This window comes from Somniosus microcephalus, chromosome 5 (assembly GCF_052327205.1).
Source record: "Somniosus microcephalus isolate GS21.2 chromosome 5, FLI_Smic_1.0, whole genome shotgun sequence".
In the NCBI taxonomy this organism is placed as follows: Eukaryota; Metazoa; Chordata; class Chondrichthyes; order Squaliformes; family Somniosidae; genus Somniosus; species Somniosus microcephalus.
Window position 1 is genome coordinate 199364758 of NC_140991.1, and position 22479 is coordinate 199387236.

Genomic DNA, 22479 nt, shown 5'->3' on the forward strand with positions numbered 1-22479 from the left:
CTACAGTGCAGATAGAGGCCATTTCGGCCCATCGAGCCTGCACCGACACATATCCCACCCTATCCCCATAACCCCATGTATTTAATCCCCTAACACTAAGGGTCAATTTATCATAGCCAAATCAACCTAACCTGCACATCTTTGGACTGTGGGAGGAAACCGGAGCACCCAGAGAAAACCCACGCAGACACAGGGAGAATGTGCAAACTCCACACAGACAGTCACCCGAGGCCAGATTTGAACCCGGGTCCCTGGCGCTGTGAGGCAATAGTGCTAACCAACAAATTCGTCTGCGGTCTCCTAAGCGAAGGAACACAGAAAAGACTACTTTCTGAGAAAGATTTGACACTGGACAAGGCTTTCAGTGTGGCTGTATCATACGAAGCAGCAGCAAGAGGAGCTGCAGAGATACAGCAAAAGCCACAGGACTTCGGCACCCATGAAATGACACGGGGTTTCGAGAGATGTTATCGCTGCGGCAGATCCACCCATGACCAGAAGGACTGCTGGTTCAAGGACAAAGCATGCAGGCAATGCGGAAAGATGGGACACATTGCACGTGTATGCAGATCTGGAAAGAGATCCGCTGACAGTAAAAAGGTCAATAAGCAAAAGTACAGAAAGGAACAAATGATGACGGACAGTAGCTCCGAAGACCAGAAGAGCGATAGCGACTCCGGAAACAAGAGACTAAGCTGTCTCAAATTACATAATGTAATTGCCAAAGAAGATTACCAGACCATTTGGGATACCCTCATGATAGCGGGGTCCCCAGTCAAAATGGAGCTAGATACAGGATCAGCTCTGACCGTCATGAGTCGACGGGATTACAAGCGGCTATTTCCGCATATACCTTTGAAAGACGCATCCATTATCTTGAAGACATATACGGGGCAGAAAGTATACCCCAGAGGGAAAATAAGGGTACCTGTTGTATACAACGGCAAGGAAATACAGAAGTTGTATTTATACGTTCTGCAAGATGGTGGCCCACCGTTGTTGGGACCTGAATGGATCAGAAAGATACGTTTAGACTGGCACTCCATTCAGGCACTGACGGTGACCAGTAAGAAAAAAAACGATGATGACGTCATGCCTGGACGATTAAAAGAAATCTTGGCTAACGCCAAAGAAGTGTTTCAACAGGAACTAGGAACCCTGAAAGGCACCACCGCCTCAATAAAAGTAGAAGATGCGGCAATTCCCAAGTTTTTTAAGGCAAGGCCGGTGCCATACGCAATTCGTCCAGCCGTCGACGCAGAGCTGGAGAATTTGGAAAAAGCAGGCGTGTTATCCAATGTAGATTGGAGCGAGTGGGCAACACCCATCGTCCCGGTCATGAAGAAAACGTTGAATAATGATAAATCTGAAGAACAGAGAAAAGTTCGCATCTGTGGGGACTTCAAGGTGACTGTAAACCCGGTTCTTCACACGGTACAGTATCCTCTTCCGAGGATAGAAGATATTTTCGCCTCACTATCCGGAGGGAAACGTTTCACCAAAATTGACTTGGCACAGGCATATCTACAGATGGAGGTTGAGGAGGCCTCTAAAAAGTATCTCACGATAAACACACACACAAAGGCCTGTACCAGTACAATCGACTGGTTTTCGGAGTGGCATCAGCTCCGGCTATCTGGCAAAGAGCTATGGAGCAAGTCCTGCAAGGGATTCCGGGGACTCAATGCTACCTAGACGACATCCTTGTAACAGGAGAAAATGACAACGAGCACCTTGCCAACTTGGAGCAGGTGCTCACGAGGCTGAGAGAACGGGGCCTACGAGCAAATTGCCCCAAGTGCGAATTTTTCCAGAAACAAATATCATATTGTGGCCATGTCATTAACGAAGAAGGGTTGCATAAGTCACCTGAAAAAATTGAAGCGGTCGTAAAGGCCCCAGCGCCTGAAAATGTCTCACAATTAAGGTCGTTCCTGGGATTAGTAAATTACTATCATAAATTTTTACCAAACTTGTCGACGGTTCTGCACCCTCTTAACGCACTGCTACAAACGGGAGTAGTTTGGAAATGGAGCGAAGACTGTAAACGTGCCTTCCATAAATGCAAAGGCTTGATCACGTCCAGGGAAGTGTCGGCTCATTACAACCCATCACTGCCAATCAGACTGGCGTGGGAGCGGTATTATCGCATAGATTCCCTGATGGCTCGGAGTGGCCGATAGCTTTTGCGTCACGCTCATTGAACTCAGCTGAGCGTAACTATGCCCAGATCGATAGGGAGGCACTCAGCCTGGTGTGGGGGGTTAAGAAATTTAACCATTACCTACACGGACAAAAATTTACCTTGTTGACTGATCATCAACCCCTCGTCTCCATATTCAACCCTAAAAAGGGCGGTCCCATTATGACAGCGCAAAGGCTACAGAGGTGGTCCCTTTTCCTAGGGGCACACCAATATGACATAGAATACAAAGGAACAAAACATCATGGGAATGCTGACGGGTTATCGCGCCTACCATTGCCAACGGTGGAAGAGGCGCCTACAGTGGACCCAGTGGAGATGTTCCACTCAACCATAGTGGAATGTCTACCGGTGACAAATTCTACCATTGAAAAGGAAACGCGAAATGACCCGACTCTCTCACGAGTCTACAATTTAACGGTGAAGGGATGGCCAGCACATGGGGAACCACTGTTGCCAGCATTCTCGCAAAGAAGAGAACAGCTGTCAGTGTGCCGAGGAACCTTGATGTGTGGATCCAGAGTGGTGATTCCACCCAAACTCAAGGATAGAGTGCTAAAGGAGCTTCACGAGGGGCATCTGGGTGGAGTGAAAATGAAGAACCTAGTCAGAGCGTTTGTGTGGTGGCCAGGTATCGATGGAGACATCGAAGAAATGACCAAGAGCTGTCTAGGATGCCAGAAGGTTCAAACGCCCCACCACAAGCCCCTCTACATCCATGGGAGTGGCCCTCATCTCCATGGCAAAAGGTACATATCGACTTTGCTGGTCCATTTATGGACTCAATGTTCTTAATCGCGGTGGATGCACACTCCAAGTGGCCGGAGGTAATAAAGATGTCCTTCACCACCACGGAAAAAACCATCACAGTATTAAGGACCATATTCGCCAGGAATGGGCTGCCTGAACAGATCTGTTCTGATAATGGACCGCAATTTGTATCCGAAGAATTCAGGAAGTTCTTAAAAAACAATGGGGTTAAGCACTACACGTCCGCCCCATACCATCCCGCCACCAATGGATTGGCTGAAAGGTTTGTCCAGACCTTCAAGAAGGCCATAAAGGCCATGGGTAATGAAGACATAAATCTACAACATAAGGTAGATAACTTCTTGTTTGCGTACAGGAATGCAACACATGGTTACAAACCAAACCCCCGCCATGATGTTTTTCAATAGAAGCCTAAGATGCCGGCTGGATTTGGTCAAGCCAAATGTCAGAAGGGACGTAGAGAACCGGCAATTTCAAAGCATGAGTGAAAGGCCAACTAGAACCTTCCAGATAGGTCAACCAGTTTTGGCCCGGGACTACCGTACCGAGAAATGGCAACCTGGAACTATTTGCACACGACTAGGACCACTGATGTATACCGTGGACATTGGAGAAAGCATAATAAGGCGCCATGCTGACCAGATCATAGAGTCATCCGAAAAAGGACAACCTACACCACAACTCTATACGCCTAGTGATGAAGCAGAGATACCCATAGTATCTACCTCCGATCCGGTGATACTGGAACCAGATGAACCCGACACTGGCATTGAAGCCGAATCGACCTTGCCAAAAGAACCTACTACACCGCCGAGGCGTTATCTGGACCGAGTCAGGAAGCCTCCAGAGAGACTGAATTTGTAATTGATTAACTTCAGCAAATGTGTATATTATTGTTCTTGTAAAAATGTTATTTAATGATTACTTAAAATGTTATGTACTATTTATCTAAAAGGGGAATTGTAGTGTATGTACCTTTAAGAGGAACTATGTTTTTGAAGCCCCTGTATACTGTAGTACCAGTAGTGACCACTCGGGTATATAAGCCTGTGTAGCGTCGTGTAGTTAGTTCACCTCCAGACTTTGTTCAGTAAACACTTGTTAAATCAACTCCTGCATTCCGTGTCTCCATTAACACACGGATCTAACACCCTCGAGCCTGTTCCGCCATTTAATGAGATCATGGCTGATCATCCAAATTCAGTACCCTGTCCCTGCTTTCTCCCCATATCCCTTGATCCCTTTAGCCTTACGAAATATATCTAACTCCTTCTTGAATATACTTAATGAATTGGCCTCAACTGCCTTCTGTGGTAGAGAATTCCACAGGTTCAGCACTCTCTGGGTGAAGAAATTCCTCCTCATCTCAGTCCTAAATGGCTTACCCCTTATCCTTAGACTGTGACACCTGGTTCTAGACTCCCCCGCCATCAGGAACATCCTTCCTGCATCTAGTCTGTCTAGTCCTGTTAGAATTTTATAAGTTTCAATGAGATCCCCTCTCATTCTTCTAAACTCTAGCGAATACAAGCCCAATCGACCCACTCTCTCTTCATACGTTATTCCTGCCATCCCAGGTATCAGTCTGGTGAATCTTCGCTGCACTTCCTCCATGGCAAGAACATCCTTCCTCAGATAATGCGACCAAAACTCAAGATGTGGTCTCACCAAGGCCCTGTACAACTGCAGCAAGACATCCTTGCTCCTGTACTCGAATCCTCTCGCTATGAAGGCCAACATACCATTTGCCTTCTTAACTGCCTGCTGCACCTGCATGCTTACCTTCAGCGACTGGTGCACAAGGACACCCAGGTCTCGTTGCACTTCCCCTTTTCCCAATCTATTGCACTTCAGATAACAATCTATCTTCCTGTTTTTGCCACCAAAGTGGATAACCTCACATTTATCCACATTATACTGTATCTGCCATGTATCTGCCCAATCACCCAACCTGTCCAAATCATACTGGAGTTTCTCTGCATCCTCCTCACCGCGCACACACACCCACACAGCTTTGTGTTGTCTGTTTGTGATAGGTATGACTCCAGCCAGTGGAGAGTTTTCCCCCAGATTCCCATTGACATCAGTTTTACTGGGGCTCCTTGATGTCAAATCCTGCCTTGATGTCTCAGGCAGTCACTCTCATCTCACCTCTGGAATTCAGCTCCTTTGTCCATGTTTGGACCAAGGCTGTAATGAGGTCGGGAGCCAAGTGGTCTTGGCAGAACTCAAACTGGGCATCAGTGAGCAGGTTATTGGTGAGTAAGTGTCACTTGATAGCACTGTTGATAACACCTTCCATCACTTTGCTGATGATTGAGAATAGACTGATGGGGTGGTAATTGGCCGGTTTGAATTTGTCCTGCTTTTTGTGGACAGGACATACCTGGGCAGTTTTCCATATGTCGGATGCCAGTGTTGTAGCTGTACTGGAACAGGTTGGCTAGAGGTGCAGCTACTTCTGGAGCACAAGGCTTCAGCACGATAGTCTTTGCTGTATCCAGTGCGCTGAGCCATTTCTTGATATCACGTAGACTGAATCAAATTGGCTGAAGACTGGCTTCTGTGATGGTGGGGACCTCAGGAGGAGGCCGATATGGATCATCCACTCGGCACTTCTAGTTGAAGATGGTTGCAAACGCTTCAGCCTTGTCTTTTGCACTCACGTGCTGGGCTCCACCATCATTGAGGATGGGGATATTCATGGAGCCTCCTCCTCCAGTTAGTTGTTCAATGATCCACCACCATTCACGACTGGATGTGGCAGGGTTGCAGAGCTTTGATCTGATCCGATGATTGTGGGATCACTTAGCCCTGTCTATAGCATGCTGCTTCCACTTTTTAGCATGCATGTAGTCCTGTGTTGCAGCTTCCCCAGGTTGGCACCTCATTTTTAGGTACGCCTGGTGCTGTTCCTGGCATGCTCTTCTACACTCCTTATTGAACCAGGGTTGGTCCCCTGGCTTGATGGGAATGGCAGAGTGAGGGATATGCCAGGCCATGAGGTTACAGATTGTGGTGGAATACAATTCTGCAGCTGTTGATGGCCCACAGTGCCTCATGGATGCCCAGTTTTCAGCTGCTAGATCGGTTCTGAATCTATCCCATTTAGCACAGTGGTAGTGCTGTAGTGTATGTACCTTTAAGGGGAGAACTACTTTTTAAAGCTCCTGTATACTGTAGTACCGGCAGTGACCACACCTGTATATAAACCCTGAGTAGGGATCTGTACGTTTAGTTTTAGAGTAACCCTCATCCAGTAAACACCTGTTGATTGTTCCCTGCAGTCTCGTGTCTAGTTATTGAAGGACACACAACATCAAGATACACGGATCTAACATTGGCGACGAGAAGATTCAAACCTACCTGCAACTCTGCATCACCTCCCAGGTATTCGCTCCTGGAGAAAAGTGAAAGAAGAAGGCCGAGTCTAGAAGCACGGGCGTCGACCATCCAGCGGAGACTTGAGCATCGCAGGGGAGGCTGTTGAGAGCTGGGCTTGGTTCTCCAGTCACGGTGGTCCAGCGAAACGGGCTGGCAACAGGTACGGCGCAGACCCTTCCCAGACAGCGGCAGCTAGAGCCGACCGACGGCACAAAAAAAGGCCGAGCAGCGTCGACGGGAGAAGAGAGAGGGTAGAGCGCACAGGGCGCAGCCGGTGTTCAGGACCAAGCAGCATCAACGAGAGAGAGAGGCGCGAAGGAAAACGCACAGAGCGCAGCCGGTGTTCAAGGGACGAGCAGCGTCAGCGGGGAAGAAAGGAAAGCGTGGGAGACGCCATTTTGAGCCGCAGCGGAGAAGAAGGGAGAGCGCGGGAAAACGCCATTTTGAGCCACAGCGGAGAAGGGAGAGCGCGGGAAAACGCCATTTTGAGCCAGTCTAACCACACCCAGGGATGCCGAAGAGTGGCAGTGTCACAGCGTTCGACAATGAAGTCGAAGATTGGACGACATATGTCGAACGCATAGAAGTGTACTGCAAGGCGAATGAAGTGCCAGATGAGAGGAAAGCGCTGGTATTGTTGAATTCAATGGGTGCAAAAACGTATGGCTTACTGTGAAACCTAGTAACCCCAGAGAAGCCAGTGGAAAAGGGTTTTGGAAACATAGTGTCAATCCTACAGGACCACTTAAACCCCACACCGCTGCTGATAGCAGAAAGATTTAAGTTTCACAAAAGGAACCAGCATAAAGATGAAAGTAATGCTGAGTATTTAACGGAACTGCGCAAGCTATCGAAACACTGCCAGTTTGGAACTGGACTAGCAGATACTTTAAGGGGCAAGTTTGTGTGTGGGCTTCAAAGTGAAGGAACCCACAAACGGCTTCTATCAGAAAAGGATCTTACGCTGGACAAGGCTTTCAGCATGGCAGTATCACACGAAGCAGCCGCACGGGGCGCTGCAGAGATACAACGGAGACCGCAAGAATATGGCACAAATGAAATGTCATACGGAACAGTGAAGTGCTATCGCTGCGGCAGAACACACGATCATAATGATTGCTGATTCAAGGACAAAGTGTGCAGACAGTGTGGAAAAGTAGGACACATAGCAGGAGTCTGCAGGTCGGGAAAGAAAACCAGCAGCAAGAAATCTCCACAGGAGAAGTACAAGAAGGTACATAAGGTGACGGAGAGTAGTTCAGATGAACAGAAAAGTGATACAGACTCCGGAAGCAAGGAGCTGGGTTGTCTGAAACTACATAAGGTGATCAAAACGGAGGATCACCAAACTATCTGGGTCACGCTCAAGATAGCCGGAGTCCAAGTGAAAATGGAATTGGACACAGGATCAGCCCTAACAGTCATAAACCGAAGGGACTACAAGCGGCTATTCTCACATATACCCTTGAGAGATACAGAGATTGTCTTGAAGACGTACACGGGGCAAAAAGTCTACCCCAAAGGAACGTTATATATAACGGCAAGGAAACACCAAAAATTGACCTATATGTATTGCCAGATGGAGGACCACCACTACTAGGACGTGAATGGATCCGGAAGATACAGCTAGATTGGCATTCCATACAAGCACTGACTGTAGATGCCAAAAAGGATGACGACGTCACACCTGGACGACTGTCAAAAATGCTAACTGACGCACAAGAAGTGTTCCAGGAGGGACTCGGAACACTAAAAGGCATAACAGTGATGATCAAAATAGAGGAAAATGCAAGCCCAAAGGTTTTTTAAGGCCAGACCGGTGCCTTATGCGATCCGCCCAGCCGTCGAAACAGAGCTGGAAGGTTTGGAACGTTCAGGAGTACTGTCCAAAGTGGACTGGAGCGAGTGGGCTACACCCATCATTCCTGTAATGAAGAGGTCGTTGAGTAATATGCCTGGGGAACCAAAGAAGGTTCGCATCTGTGGGGACTTCAAGGTGACAGTGAACCCAGTCCTTCACACGGTACAATATCCGCTTCCGCGGATTGAAGATATTTTTGCCTCGCTATCTGGAGGGAAATGCTTCACTAAGATTGATCTGGCCCAGGCGTACCTGCAAATGGAGGTAGAAGAAGCCTTGAAACAGTACCTCACGATCAACACTCATAAAGGTCTCTACCAATACAACCGGCTGGTGTTCGGGGTAGCATCAGCTCCGGCTATTTGGCAAAGGATCAAGTCCTGCAAGGGATTCCAGGGACCCAGTGTTATTTGGACGACATCCTGGTCACGGGCGAAAATGACAGTGATCACCTTCCCAACCTGGAGCAGGTGCTCACTAGATTGAAGGAATATGGGCTCCGAGCAAATCGCCACAAATGCGAGTTTTTCCAGAAGCAGGTCTCGTATCGTGGCCACGTTATTGATGAAGAGGGGTTACATAAGTCCCCTGAAAAGATTGAGGCAGTAGTCAAGGCTCCAGCACCGGAAAAATGTGTCACAACTGAGGTCGTTCCTCGGGCTAGTGAACTAGTACCATAAGTTCTTGCCGAATTTGTCTACAGTACTACACTCACTGAACACCCTACTGCAAACGGGGGTACCATGGAAGTGGAATGACGAATGTAAACAAGCTTTCCAGAAGTGCAAAGAATTGATCACATCAAAAGAGGTGTTGGCTCATTTCAACCCAGCACTACCAATTCGGTTGGCGTGTGATGCATCACCCTATGGCATTGGAGCGGTGCTGTCGCACAAATTCCCGGACGGCTCGGAGAGGCCGGTAGCCTTTGCGTCTCGGTCACTAACCTCAGCCGAGCGTAACTATGCCCAGATTGACAGGGAGGCCCTCAGCCTAGTGTGGGGAGTGAAAAAGTTCAACCATTATCTGCACGGGCAGAAGTTCATCTTGCTGACTGGGCACCAACCACTTGTCTCCATCTTTAATCCAAAGAAGGACGTTCCGGTGATGACTGCGCAATGGCTACAAAGATGGTCCCTTTTTCTAGGGGCGAACCAATATGAAATCGAGTATAAGGGCACGAAACAGCATGGAAACGCTGATGGGCTATCACGCCTGCCACTGCCTACTGCGGAGGAAGCACCAGCAGTGGACCCTGTCGAAATATTTTATTCGACTATAATTGAACGCTTGCCAGTAACTAACGCTGATATAGAGAAGGAGACCCGAAATGACCCGACACTATCTCGGGTATATGACTTGACGGTGAAGGGATGGCCAACACATGGCGACTCACTGTTGCCAGCATTCTCATCCAGAAGAGAACAGCTGTCAGTATGCCAGGGGACAGTGATGTGTGGATCCCGAGTGGTAATTCCACCCAAGTTAAGGGAGAGAGTGCGAAATGAGCTTCACGAAGGCGATCTGGGAGGGGTGAAAATGAAAAGCCTTGCTAGGGCTTATGTGTGGTGGCCGGGGATCGATCAGCAAATCGAGGACCTGACAAAGAGCTGCTCAGGATGCCAGAAGGTCCAAAATGCACCACCACATGCCCCTCTACACCCATGGGAGTGGCCCTCATCTCCATGGCAACGGGTGCATATTGATTTTGCTGGTCCATTCATGGACTCAATGTTTTTAATAGCCGTGGATGCGCACTCGAAATGGCCTGAGGTGATCAAAATGTCCTCCACCACCACGGAGAAAACTATTGCAGTCCTACGGACCGTATTTGCCAGGAACGGCTTGCCAGAGCAGATTTACTCTGATAACGGACCACAGTTTGTGTCCGAAGAGTTTCGAAGATTTATGAAAAGGAATGGGGTAAGGCATTACACATCCGCCCCGTATCATCCAGCCACAAATGGATTGGCTGAGAGGTTTGTACAAACCTTTAAAAAAGCAGTAAGGGCCATGTGCGATGACGACATTCCACTGCAGCATAAGGTGGACAATTTCCTGTTAGCCTACAGAAATGCGACACATGCAGTCACCAACCAGACCCCGGCCATGATGTTCTTTAACCGAAGGTTGAGATCTCGTCTGGATTTGCTCAGACCAAATGTACGAAAAGATGTTGAGAATAAGCAATTCCAGCACATCAATGAGAAGCCGACAAGGAGCTTCAATGTAGGGCAACCAGTCTTGGCCCGCGACTACCGAACAGAGAAATGGCAACCAGGAACGATATGCACACGGCAGGGGCCACTAATATACACAGTGGATGTTGGGGAGAACATTGTGAGACGCCATGTCGACCAGATCCTAGAGTCACAGGTACGAGTCAACCCCATGTCTCGCGTACCTGGTGATGAACCCGACATACAGGTAGCATGTACCCCAGAAACAGTAGCATCGGAAGCTGATGAACCAACTGACGACAGGGGGCCTCCGCACCAAGAGCAAGACACTCAGGAAAGACGCTATCCAGAAAGGATCAGGAAGCCGCCCCAAAGACTGAATTTATAAATGGACTATTTTCAGTTAATGTGCATGTTAAAAGTGTTAATTGTTAAATGAATGTTATGGTACTGTTAATCTAAAAGGGGAGGAATTGTAGTGTATGTACCTTTAAGGGGAGAACTACTTTTTACAGCTCCTGTGTACTGTAGTACCGGCAGTGACCACACCTGTATATAAACACGGAGTAGGGATCTGTACGTTTAGTTTTAGAGTAACCCTCATCCAGTCAACACCTGTTGATTGTTCCCTGCAGTCTCGTGTCTAGTTATTGAAGGACACACATCAAGATACACGGATCTAACAAGTGCCACACAACACTATGGAGGGTGTCCTCAGTGTGAAGACGGGACTTCGTCTCCACAATGACTGTGCGGTGGTCACTGCTACCAATACTGTTATGGACAGATGCATCTGCGACAGGTAGATTGGTGAGGACAAGGTCAAGTAGTTTTTTCCCTCGTGTTGGTTCTCTCAGCATCTGTCACAGGCCCAGACGGCAGCTATGTCCTTCAGGACTCAGCCAGCTCGGTCAGTAGTAGTGCTACTGAGGCACTCTTACCGATGGACATTGAAGTCCCCCACCCAGAATTCGGGACATTGGCTAAAAGGTATGATTGTGAGTATGACTATGTCAGCTGTCGCTTGACTAGTCTGTGGGACAGCTCTCCCAATTTTGGCACAAATCCCCAGATGTTGGTGAGGAGGACTTTGCAGGGTCGACTGGCTGGGTGTGCCGTTGTCGTGTTCGTAGCTGGTGCCGAGGTCGATGTCAGGTGGTCCGTCTGGTTTCATTCTTATTGTTAACTACTTGGATAATCTTATTTGTCTGCCTGTTCGGATTTTGCAGCTTTTTCTGCATGCTGCCCGCCTTCAGAAAAACACGCCAGCTGCATTAAATCAGATTTAGCGAGGACCTGAATTGTTGGCAGCTGCTCAATCAGCTTAAAAGCGGTCTTGCAATCTCGCATAGTTTCAGATGCCGCGATTTAGTGCTTTGAGGTTTGGGACACCTTTTGTAGCTCTCATCATAGGACAGCCCTCTTGTCCCAGGAATCAATCTAGTAAACCTTCCTTGCACCGCCTCCAAGGCAAGTATATCCTTCCTTAGATAAGGAGACCAAAACTCCAGGTGTGGTCTCACCAAGGCCCTGTACAATTGTAGCAAGATTTCCTTACTTTTATACTCCAACCCCCTTACAATAAAGGCCAACATGCCATTTGCCTTCCTTATTGCTTGCTGCACCTGCATGCTAGCCTTCTGTGTTTCTTGCACAAGGTCATCCAAATCTCTCTAAACGCCAACATTTAAAAGTTTCTCACCATTTAAAAAATATTGTTTTTCTATTCTTCCTACCAAAGTGAATAACCTCACATTTCCCTCCATTATTATCCATCCACCACCTTACTGCCCATTCACTTAGTCTATCTATATCCCTTTGCAGACTCTTTGGTCGTGAATTTAATAGATCTCAGAAGGCAGGTCGTAAGCGAAAATCGGAAAAATTTACGGCGGGTTCCATTCCACCTCACGCTACTTTGGCAAGTGTCGTGTCAGTGGCTCCCGACCGGACCTTGTTAACGGCCTGGATAATCTTATTTTAACTGCCTGATCTGATTTTGCAGCTTTTTCTGCATGCTGCCTGCCTTCAGAAAAACACGGCAGCTGCATTGAGCCGGGTTTAGCGAGGACCTGAATTGTTGGCAGTTGCTCGATCAGCTTAAAAGCAGTCCTGCAATCTCGCATAGTTTCAGATACCACAACTTAGTGCTTTGAGGTTTGGGACACTTTTTGCAGCTCTACTAATCTTGTGTGTGTTCACGCTGAAATCCATCTGCACTGTAACTACCTTGGAATACCCTCTGGCCACTTTGTTTGAGCGCAAACAACCTCCAGTCGTCGACTGAGATATATACCAGCGGTACGGGAACCATTTATATCCTCTCATCCTGGTCGTCAGATTCGAAGGAAGAGCAGCCGCGGCAACAGCGCAACCAGGCACAGCAGCAGCACCAACAACAGGAGAGTCAACCTTCTCCTCAGCCACCTAATGATGCACAGGGCAGAGGGCGTCAGCGCAGGCCTGCACCTCGCCGCAGGAGAAACCCCCAACACAGGGTTTACAGGCAGAGGATGAGCTTCCTCAACATGAGTGAGCAGCAGTGCCAAAGGAGGCTGAGACTTCCGCGAGACATTGTCGCTGACATCTGTGCAATGCTGCACCAACACCTGGAGCCCAGAGGAGCATGTGGACACTTCTTACTAGTGGCTGTCAAAGTCACCACCACACTCAACTTCTTTGCTTCGGGCTCCTTCCAGGTATCAGATGCACACATCAGCGGCATCTTCCAGTCTGCCTCACATGCCTGCATCACGCAGGTTACCGATGCCCTCTTTGCAAAGGCGCACAATTACATCCATTTCTCCATGGATGAAGCAAGTGTGACTGCACGTGTGGTTGGTTTTGCAAATATGGCAGGCTTCCCAAGGGTGCAGGGTGTCGTAGACTGCACACAATTTGCCATTAAGGCACCCCATCACAACCCAGCTGTATTTGTCAACCGCAAGGGATTCCACTCCCTTAACGTCCAGCTGGTGTGTAACCACAGGAAGATCATCATGCATGTTTGCGCAAAGTACCCTGGCAGTTGCCATGACTCCTTCATCCTGCGGCAGTCAACTGCGCCTCAGCTCTTCAATCTGCCAACTCAATTTTCCAGATGGCTACTTTGCAACAAGGGCTATCCCCTGAAAAAGTGGCTCATGACACTGATGAGGAGGCCATAAAATGAGGCTGAGGAGCAGTACAATCTAAGCCACATTTCCATCAGAAGCATCATAGAGCAAACCATCGGCTTGCTCAAAATGCGTTTCCTATGCCTCGACAGATCTGTTGGAGCTCTGCAGTATGCACCAGCCAGGATGTCCAGAATCATCGTCGTCTGCTGTGCCCTGCACAACATCGCACAGCAGCGTGGCTTGGCGCTGTCTGAGGAACAAGTGGCTCAGCACAGAGCCTCCTCGGAAGAAGAGGAGGAGGACAAGGAGGAGGCCGAGGACAAGGAGGCATGCTTTGCGGGGCCGGATATGGCCAATGCAGCAGTACACGACCACATTGCTGGCCGTCAGGCAAGGGATGCACTCATCCATGCCAGATTTGCGTAAGCTTATGCTTCAACCACAGGTGGCTGGCATATGGCTATGAATGTGTAGATGACCTTCTTAACACGCCATACATCATCGCTCCAATAAATGGTCCTTTCCTATCACTCTCAGCACCATCATTACAAATGCAAGTCGCAATGAACCCTCACTGTGCAACTTCCATTTCCCAGAACACACAGGCCAGAACTTCAACTCTTTGCCATCACAAAAGGATGACAATCAATACTTTACAACAGAACAAAACACCCAAGTGACTATTTGTGTGTTAACTTCCTCTTACGGTGCTTCTACGTGGTGCACCCCCTGTGGCTTCAGCAGATGTAGAGGCACCTTGCTCACTTTGATGCTGTGCCTGCTTAGATGCCTTTGGCGGGTGTCCTCTGGGTTTGGGAGCCTGAGAGGGCTCATCCACAGTCTGCTCTTCCTGCGGCTGTGCAGGGGCTGAGAAGGCCATCTAAGTTGGTTGAGGAATCTGGGGCTCTGACCGAGGGCTCCGCAGTGGCATGGTCGTGTGAGCGCTTGGAGAGGAGCCCACACTTCCTTGTTGTCTGCCACCAACATCCCTCTCATGGTTCACCCGCACTTCAGTGCTAGCAAGTGGCTGGAGAGCACGTTGCTGCACATCAGTGGAACCATGAGGACCTGTCTCTGTACTGACAATCCTCATAATGGGGACGTCCATGTACCTCTGGTGTCTCCTCTCAATAGATGCCCATCTATCCTCCATAGCAGACCATCTATTTAGGAGAATCACCATGTTCTCCTGAGTCTGGCAACTTATGTCCTCCATGGAGGTTGCCACCCTCTCCATGGCGGCACGTCATGCGCCATTGCCTCCACAAAGGCAGTGCTCATGTTTGAGATGGACTCCTCCATTCTCTGCACACTCGCAGTTACCCTAGATGCAAACCCTGTCAGAGACTCCTGCACTTGTTCCTGGAGTTCCAGCATCACTCTTTCTGGCTGGCCCCAGAGGCACAGAGTCTACATACAGCTGAGCAGAGCTAGGAGCATCCTGCGACCTCCGACAAGGACTCTCCACTGCTGTTGCTGTCTCTACCATCTGCTGATGCTCACTTGTGAGCTGTGATACACCAGGTGACAGCACTACTCTATGTCGCGAAGGACCTGCCGATGTGTGCGTTTCTGCGCTGGTGCTGGGTGCACGGAGTCTTGGTGACGCTGCTCCCTCTGAAGCTGCAGGTTTCTCTGAGGAGTCATCCGGCTCTTCCTCCTGGATAGTTGGGAGGGGGGCTCTCGATGGTCCTGTGGGAGAGTAAAGGCATGAGTTAGACATCTGATTTTTAGGTAGCAAACACATCCTATTGTGCAGATGATCAAAAGTCAATCTCTATGAACATCATATGCCATTACAGTCAATCATGAAATCTAAATGTGAGGGTTGAAAATCCATTCTGTCACCAGCTTCATCTGGTGCACCCGTTTCTCCGTCCCCCACTTCCAGCTCCTCGCCACCTCCCACGATCTCGTGAGCAGCCTCCTCAGCACTTGTCAAAGTCGCCAGGGATGGTGGGTCTCCGCCTGTCGATGCTCTCTCCCTCTTATTGTGGGCTATCTTTTCCTGCAAGGAGGGACACAAGTAGAATTTCAGCGAGAGTGATGGAGTGACTGTGAAGAATCCATAACATAGAAGCTTAGAGGGAGACCAGGATACAGTGAGGTGCCAAGAGGAAGCTGTCTTCCTGTGCATTGTTAATTATTGTCATTTCATAACAGTGCGAGCGAGTGTAAGGGGTGCATAATAGGATGGTGGTGTGATTCAGTACAGAGAGAGAGAGATGGATAGGTAAGGGTGCAAGGGAAGTAAAGATAAGGTGGGATGTGGAGGACCAGGCTTACAGAGCAGAGTGCTGGTGATGTGAAGAGAAGGGAAGCAGACTGATGCTCACTTTTGATGTTTGCAGAAGATCATTAAACCGTTTTTGGCACTGGACCCAGGTGCGTGAACATAAGCACCTCCTCAGCAATGTGCAGCCTGGCTGCCTTTGTTTGCGGAGGACGCTTCCTCCGGCCATCAGGAGGGAGCAGGATCTCCGTGCACCCTCTTACTCCCTCCACAAGAGCTTGGAGGGAGTCCTCATTGAACCTTGGAGCAGCCTTGGCTTTAACAGCAATCACTGTAGCCAGGGCCCATTCAAACAGCAGCAGAAAGGAGAAATGAGGCACTGAGGCTACATGGGCCCCTTAAAAATAACTGCAGCAATGACGTCATCAGTGGAGAGCAACAGACACGCTCCCACTCATTGGACCGGGCAGTGCGCACGACAGGACTAATTAGGGAACTTAAACTAAAATCTGAAATCGGGAGTGGCTGAAGCCGGAAGCGGGACCAGAACCCACCCACCAGGTAACCCGACTCCAACCCGCCTCCTCTATTAAATTCGCGGCTTTTGTGTTCTCCTCACAGCTTGCTGTCCCACCTAGATGATCGTTATAACTAACTGCTCAAAAAGAAATATATGATACTCATATTTTGTGCCTTCTTTTCATTTTATTTTAGAACCTGTAGTATCCAAAGAGAGAAAAATCTGGCAAATTATTTTAAACTGACCCAACTTATCACTTCATATTCAGAATTCAGAAATGTCTGCTCATCACATTTTGGTCATATCCGTATTTGCAGTGAAGAAAATCAAAACCTAATACAGTACCATTATTTGCTTCACCCAAACAGTAAAATAGCTTTATTAAAAGAAACCTGAGAACAACAAAGATAAAAATCATTGGCAGCTGGATACATAACACTGGCCACTGATAATAGTCACAGCACCCAGATCACAAGTCTGTAGATTCACCAAATCACTAGTTGTTTGCTTCTTGTTTTAGTGTATTAATTGAATCCATAACACACTTTATTTCAGCAAAATATATGTTAAAGCTTTGCTAAAGGATACCTATACATTTCCACAATGGTTTAGCAATTCACAGGATTCATTCATACCTGCACGTGAGTCTCTGCTTTATCAGTGCAGTGAAAATCTCCAAAAAGAGTTTGTGATGAGGATGACAACTAAACTTTCTTTCATTCTTGTAATTGACACTGCAGTGAAGGAATAGAAAGAAAAAAAAAGAGGAAATAAACTTTCTCGCTAGCAACATGCTTTATATGACATCATTAAGTAAACTACTTCTTTCCTTTACCCTTTATAAATCTGCCATTTTTAAACTTTATATTGGTAGTACCACTTTTAAAGCATGCTTTACAAAATTGAAGTAGTAAGGGAAGCATCCCCTTCTGTATAGTAATGACAAATTTGGCAACATAATCTACTTTTTTGTCTGTACATTCAAAGGGCTAAATATTTACACTGCTTCAATGTAGTAATATTCCAGCGCTGTATTTATCATCACTTTGGAATATTTTGATGAGGGTGGCCAGTTCTGAGAGGAATGGTAGCTCTTATAACCACACTCTGTGCCTAGGATAATTCCCTTTTAATTATATTAAAGTAAAACAAATTATTTTAAATTAAAATTATCCCTGTAAGGGCAGTGGAATAACCAGTTTAACTTACTTACAGAATAGGCTGGATTTACTGTTCTCCACTATATTTGCTGAATAGAAACAATAGCCTAGAATTTACCATCACTGGTAAGATATCCATTTTCAAATTCATCTTTAGTTGTTCAATAAGGTTACTGGATGAACATTTTCTATTCATCCAATTTTATGGCAGGTCCCAAGCAGAATCTTTGTATTCTGAATTAACAACAGAGTACATACAACTCCAACGTACCCCCAGTCCCTCCAAATATCTTTTAAGTTATGCTCAAATTTCACCTCCCTCATTTTTTTCAAGTATGTTGTCTTACCAGGTCATGCACCTCTTTTAGCCAACCTACCCCCAAGCTACCACGGGTGCTGCTCAAGTGGACCACCAGGAAGTTCACGGAGCAGGCTTTATGATGACTCTCCTGCCTAATCACCCTCTCTCCCTGAGGGCAGCTGACTTTCATTTTACATCACCCCACATTGATGCTAAACCTAGAACACAGCAAAATATAGGAATTGATACTGCATCCCATCACTTTGTGGCATTGTGCAACAGTGCTCCAGAATGCTGTGAGATCACACCTGCTGCTATTTCTCTTTTCATTTGTAAATATTTAGAACTTAGTGTATGGTACCCAATTGAGACAACTGACCTCCACTGCATCCGTTTGATATATAAACAGGGTCACCTGGCTTTAATACACATCTTCAGTGCCTGCAGCCTGTGGCATTTTTTAAAAAACCATTATAATTTGCTTTGTTTTAGAACAAAAATGCAAAACATAACTCAATCTCAAGATCTTTCCAGTGATGAAAAATAAATAATCAAAAATTCTGAAACATGACTGGCCTAACCACAGTTAAATTTAAATTCTTCTTCTCCACTATTAAATAGGCAATGAGGAGAGGCCATATAAGGCAAGATACATGAATGACATATGAAGCAAAAAATATTGGCTTAAATGATAAGAGGACGAAGGAAAACATTAGGAGCCGAGGGGGTTAGTGAATAGGCGCTAATAGAGGAGGCTGCGCAGGAGAGTGAAGGGCAGCAGACCATACAGCAGCACAAGATAGCTGTCACGAATTGGGAGATACGGAAGGAGGGGATGGGCAGATGAGCTGAAAAGGTAAAGCAGCAGCAAGGGGTAAAGTAATGTACCTTGTGAAGGGGAACAAATCAGTGACTGGTGCAAAGGCAAATACAGTCTGGAAAGATTTTTGTTAACAGGAAGCAGGGGGAAATAAAATAAGATCAATAAGCAGAAAAGACAGTAAAAGAAACAAGGAGAATAGGAAAGAGGGTACCAAACAGTGGGGATATGCAGACAATTGAAAACATAGAAACATAGAAGATAGGAGCAGGAGTAGGCCATTCGGCCCTTCGAGCCTGCTCCGCCATTCAATGAGATCATGGCTGATCATCCAAATTCAGTACACTGTCCCTGCCTTCTCCCCATATCCCTTGATCCCTTTAGCATTAAGAAATATATCCAACTCCTTCTTGAATATATTTAATGACCTGGCCTCCACCGCCCTCTGTGGCAGAGAATTCCACAGGTTCACCACTCTCTGGGTGAAGAAATTCCTCCTCATTTCAGTCCTAAATGGCTTACCCCTTATCTTTAGACTATGACCCCTGGTTCTGGACTCCCCGGCCATCAGAAACATCCTTCCTGCATCTAGTCTGTCTAGTCCTGTTAGAATTTTATAAGTTTCAATGAGATCCCCTCTCATTCTTCTAAACTCTAGCGAATACAAGCCCAATCGACCCACTCTCTCTGCACACGTTATTCCTGCCATCCCAGGTATCAGTCTGGTGAATCTTCGCTGCACTCCTTCCATGGCAAGAACGTCCTTCCTCAGATAAGGCGACCAAAACTGCACACAATACTCAAGGTGTGGTCTCACCAAGGCCCTGTACAACTGTAGCAAGACATCCTTGTTCCTGTACTCGAACCCTCTTGCTACGAAGGCCAACATACCATTTGCCTTCTTAACCGCCTGCTGCACCTGCATGCTTAACTTCAGCGACTGGTGCACAAGAACACCCAGGTCACTTTGCACTTCCCCTCCTCCCAATCTATTGCCATTCAAATAATAATCTGCCTTCCTGTTTTTGCCACCAAAGTGGATAACCTCACATTTATCCACATTATAGTGCATTTGCCATGTTTCTGCCCAATCACCCAACCTGTCCAAATCGTACTGGAGTTTCACGACATCCTCCTCACAGCATACCCTCCCACCCAGCTTTGTGTCGTCTGCAAATTTGGAGATATTACATCCAATTCCCTCGTCCAGATCATTAATATATATTGTGAACAGCTGTGGTCCTAGGACCGATCCTTGCGGTACCCCACTAGTCACTGCCTGCCACTCGGAAAACGACCCATTTATTCCAACTCTTTGCTTTCTGTCCGCCAACCAGCTCTCTATCCAAGTCAATACCTTGCCCCCAATCCCATGTGCCTTAATTTTGCACGCTAATCTCTTATGCGGGACCTTATCGAAAGCCTTCTGAAAGTCCAAATACACCATATCCACTGGTTCTCCCTTATCTATTTTACCAGTTACATCCTCAAAAAATTCCAGTAGATTAGTCAAGCATGATTTACCTTTTGTAAATCCATGTTGACTTTGTCCGATCCTGTCACTGCTTTCCAAGTGCTCTGCTATTACATCTTATATAATGGACTCCAGCATTTTCCCCACTACTGATGTCTATAATTCCCCGCTTTTTCTCTATCACCTTTTTTGAATAGTGGGGTAACATTAGCTACCCTCCAATGCATGGGTACTTTTCCAGAGTCTATCGAGTTCTGGAAGATGACCAGCAATACATCTACTATTTCTAGGGCCACTTCCTTAAGTACCCTGGGATGTAGATTATCAGGCCCTGGGGATTTATCGGCCTTCAGTCCCATCAAATTTCCTAACACCATTTCCCTACAAATACTGATTTCTTTCAGTTCCACACTTTCATCAGACCCTATGTTCCCCGGCATCTCTGGGAGGTTATTTGTGTCCTCCTTTGTGAAGACAGAACCAAAATATGTATTTAGTTGGTCTGCCATTTCTTTGTTCCCCATTATAAATTCCCCTGATTCTGAGTGCAAGGAACCTATGCTTGACTTCACCAATCTTTTTCTCTTCACATATCTATAGAAGCTTTTAGTCAGTTTTTATGTTCCCTGAAAGCTTACTCTCAATTCTATTTTCCCTTTCTTAATTAATCCCTTTGTCCTCCTTTGTTGAATCCTAAACTGCTCCCAATCCTCAGGATTATTGCTTTTTCTGGCCAATTTATATGTCCTCTCCTTGGATCTTATGCTATCCCTAATTTCCCTTGTTAGCCACGGTTGAGTCACCTTTTTTGTTTTATTTTTATGCCAAACAGGGATGAACAAATTCTGTAGTTCATCCATTCGGTCTTTGAATGTTTGCCATTGCCTATCCACCGTCAACCCTTTGAGTGACATTCCCCAATCAATCCTACCCAACTCGCTCCTCAGGCCATCGTAGTTTCCTTTATTTAAATTCAGGACCCTAGTCTCTGAGTCAACTACTTCATTCTCCATCTTAATGAAGAATTCAATCATATTATGATCGCTCCAACCCAGGGGGGCCTCGTACAACAAGATTGCTAATTAATCCTTTCTCGTTACATAATACCCAGTCTAAGATGGCCTGATCTCTGGTTGGTTCCTCGACATATTGGTCCAGGAAACCATCCCATAAACACTCCAGGAATTCCTCCTCCACAGTATTGTTACTAATTTGGTTAGCCCAATCTATATGTAGATTAAAGTCACCCATGATGAGAGATGTACAAGAACAACATCATCAGCAAAGTGATGGAAGGTGTTGTCGACAGTGCTATCAAGCGGCACTTACTCATCAATAACCTGTTCACTGATGTTCAGTTTGGATTCCGTAAGGGCCCACTCAGCTCCAGACCTCATTATAGCCTTGGTCCAAACATGGACAAAAGAGCTGAATTCTAGAGGTGAGATGAGAGTGACTGCCCTTGACATCAAGGCCGCATTTGACCAAGTGTGGCATTAAGGAGCTCGAGTAAAATTGAATTCAATGAGAATCAGGGGAAAAATCTCCAGTGGCTGGAGTCATAACTGGCGCAAATGAAGCTGGTTGTGGTTGTTGGAGGTTAATCATCTCAGCCCCAGGGCATCACTGCAGGAGTTCCTCAGAGCAGTGTCCTAGGCCCAACCATCTTCAGCTGCTTCATCAGTGACCTTGCCTCCATCTTAAGGTCAGAAGTGGGGATGTTCGCTGATGATTGCAGTGTTCAGTTCCATTTGCAATTCCTCAGATAATGATGCACTCCGTGTCGACATGCAGCAAGACCTGGGCTGATAAGTGGCAAGAAACATTCACGCCACAACTGTGCCAGGTAATGACTATCTCCAACAAGAGGGAGTCTAACCACCGCCCCTTGACATTTAATGGCATTATCATCGCCGAATCCCTCAATCAACATCCTGGGGGTCACCACTGACCAGAAACTTAACTGGACCAGCCACATACATACTGTGACTACAAGAGCAGGTCAGAGACTGGGTATTCTGTAGCGAGTGTCTCATCTCTTGACTCCCTAAAGCCTTTCGACCATTTACAAGGCACAAGTCAGGGTGTGATGAAATACTGTCTGACATGAATCTTGTCATTCATGTGGAAATGACTTATGAAATGATACTGGGCGACCTGCTGGTGGCACTGTCCAGGGAGAGTATAAATACTCGGGCATGGGCCCAGCTTGCTCAAGACATTCTTTAACAGGAACTAGTGAAGGACACAACTAGATCTCCATGTTGAAAAACAGTTGATTAAAGCCTTGTTTAATACTTAGACCAAGTGCCTAGTAGTTTTCTTACATCACAGTCCACTTGCCTGGATGAGTGTAGCTCCAACAACACTCAAGAAGCTCGACAACACCAGGACAAAGCAGCCCGCTTGATTGCCACCCCATCCACCACCTTAAACATTCACTCCCTCCACCA

At 46.9% G+C, this 22479-nt stretch overlaps 1 protein-coding gene across 11 annotated transcripts in view; it reads right to left on the bottom strand.

Annotated features, from left to right (window-relative positions):
* The window catches only part of nek10 (NIMA-related kinase 10), a 470337-nt gene that overhangs the window by 383903 nt on the left and 63955 nt on the right, over window positions 1–22479 (bottom strand). For all 11 annotated transcript variants that reach the window (XR_015078459.1, XM_085988547.1, XM_085988546.1 and 8 more), the window contains exon 5: window positions 16907–17005. Coding sequence is in view for 10 of the 11 variants with exons in the window: in XM_085988547.1 (XP_085844673.1) it covers window positions 16907–17005 (99 nt within the window). In the remaining variant the exon portion in view is untranslated. The remainder of the gene's footprint in view (window positions 1–16906; window positions 17006–22479) is intronic.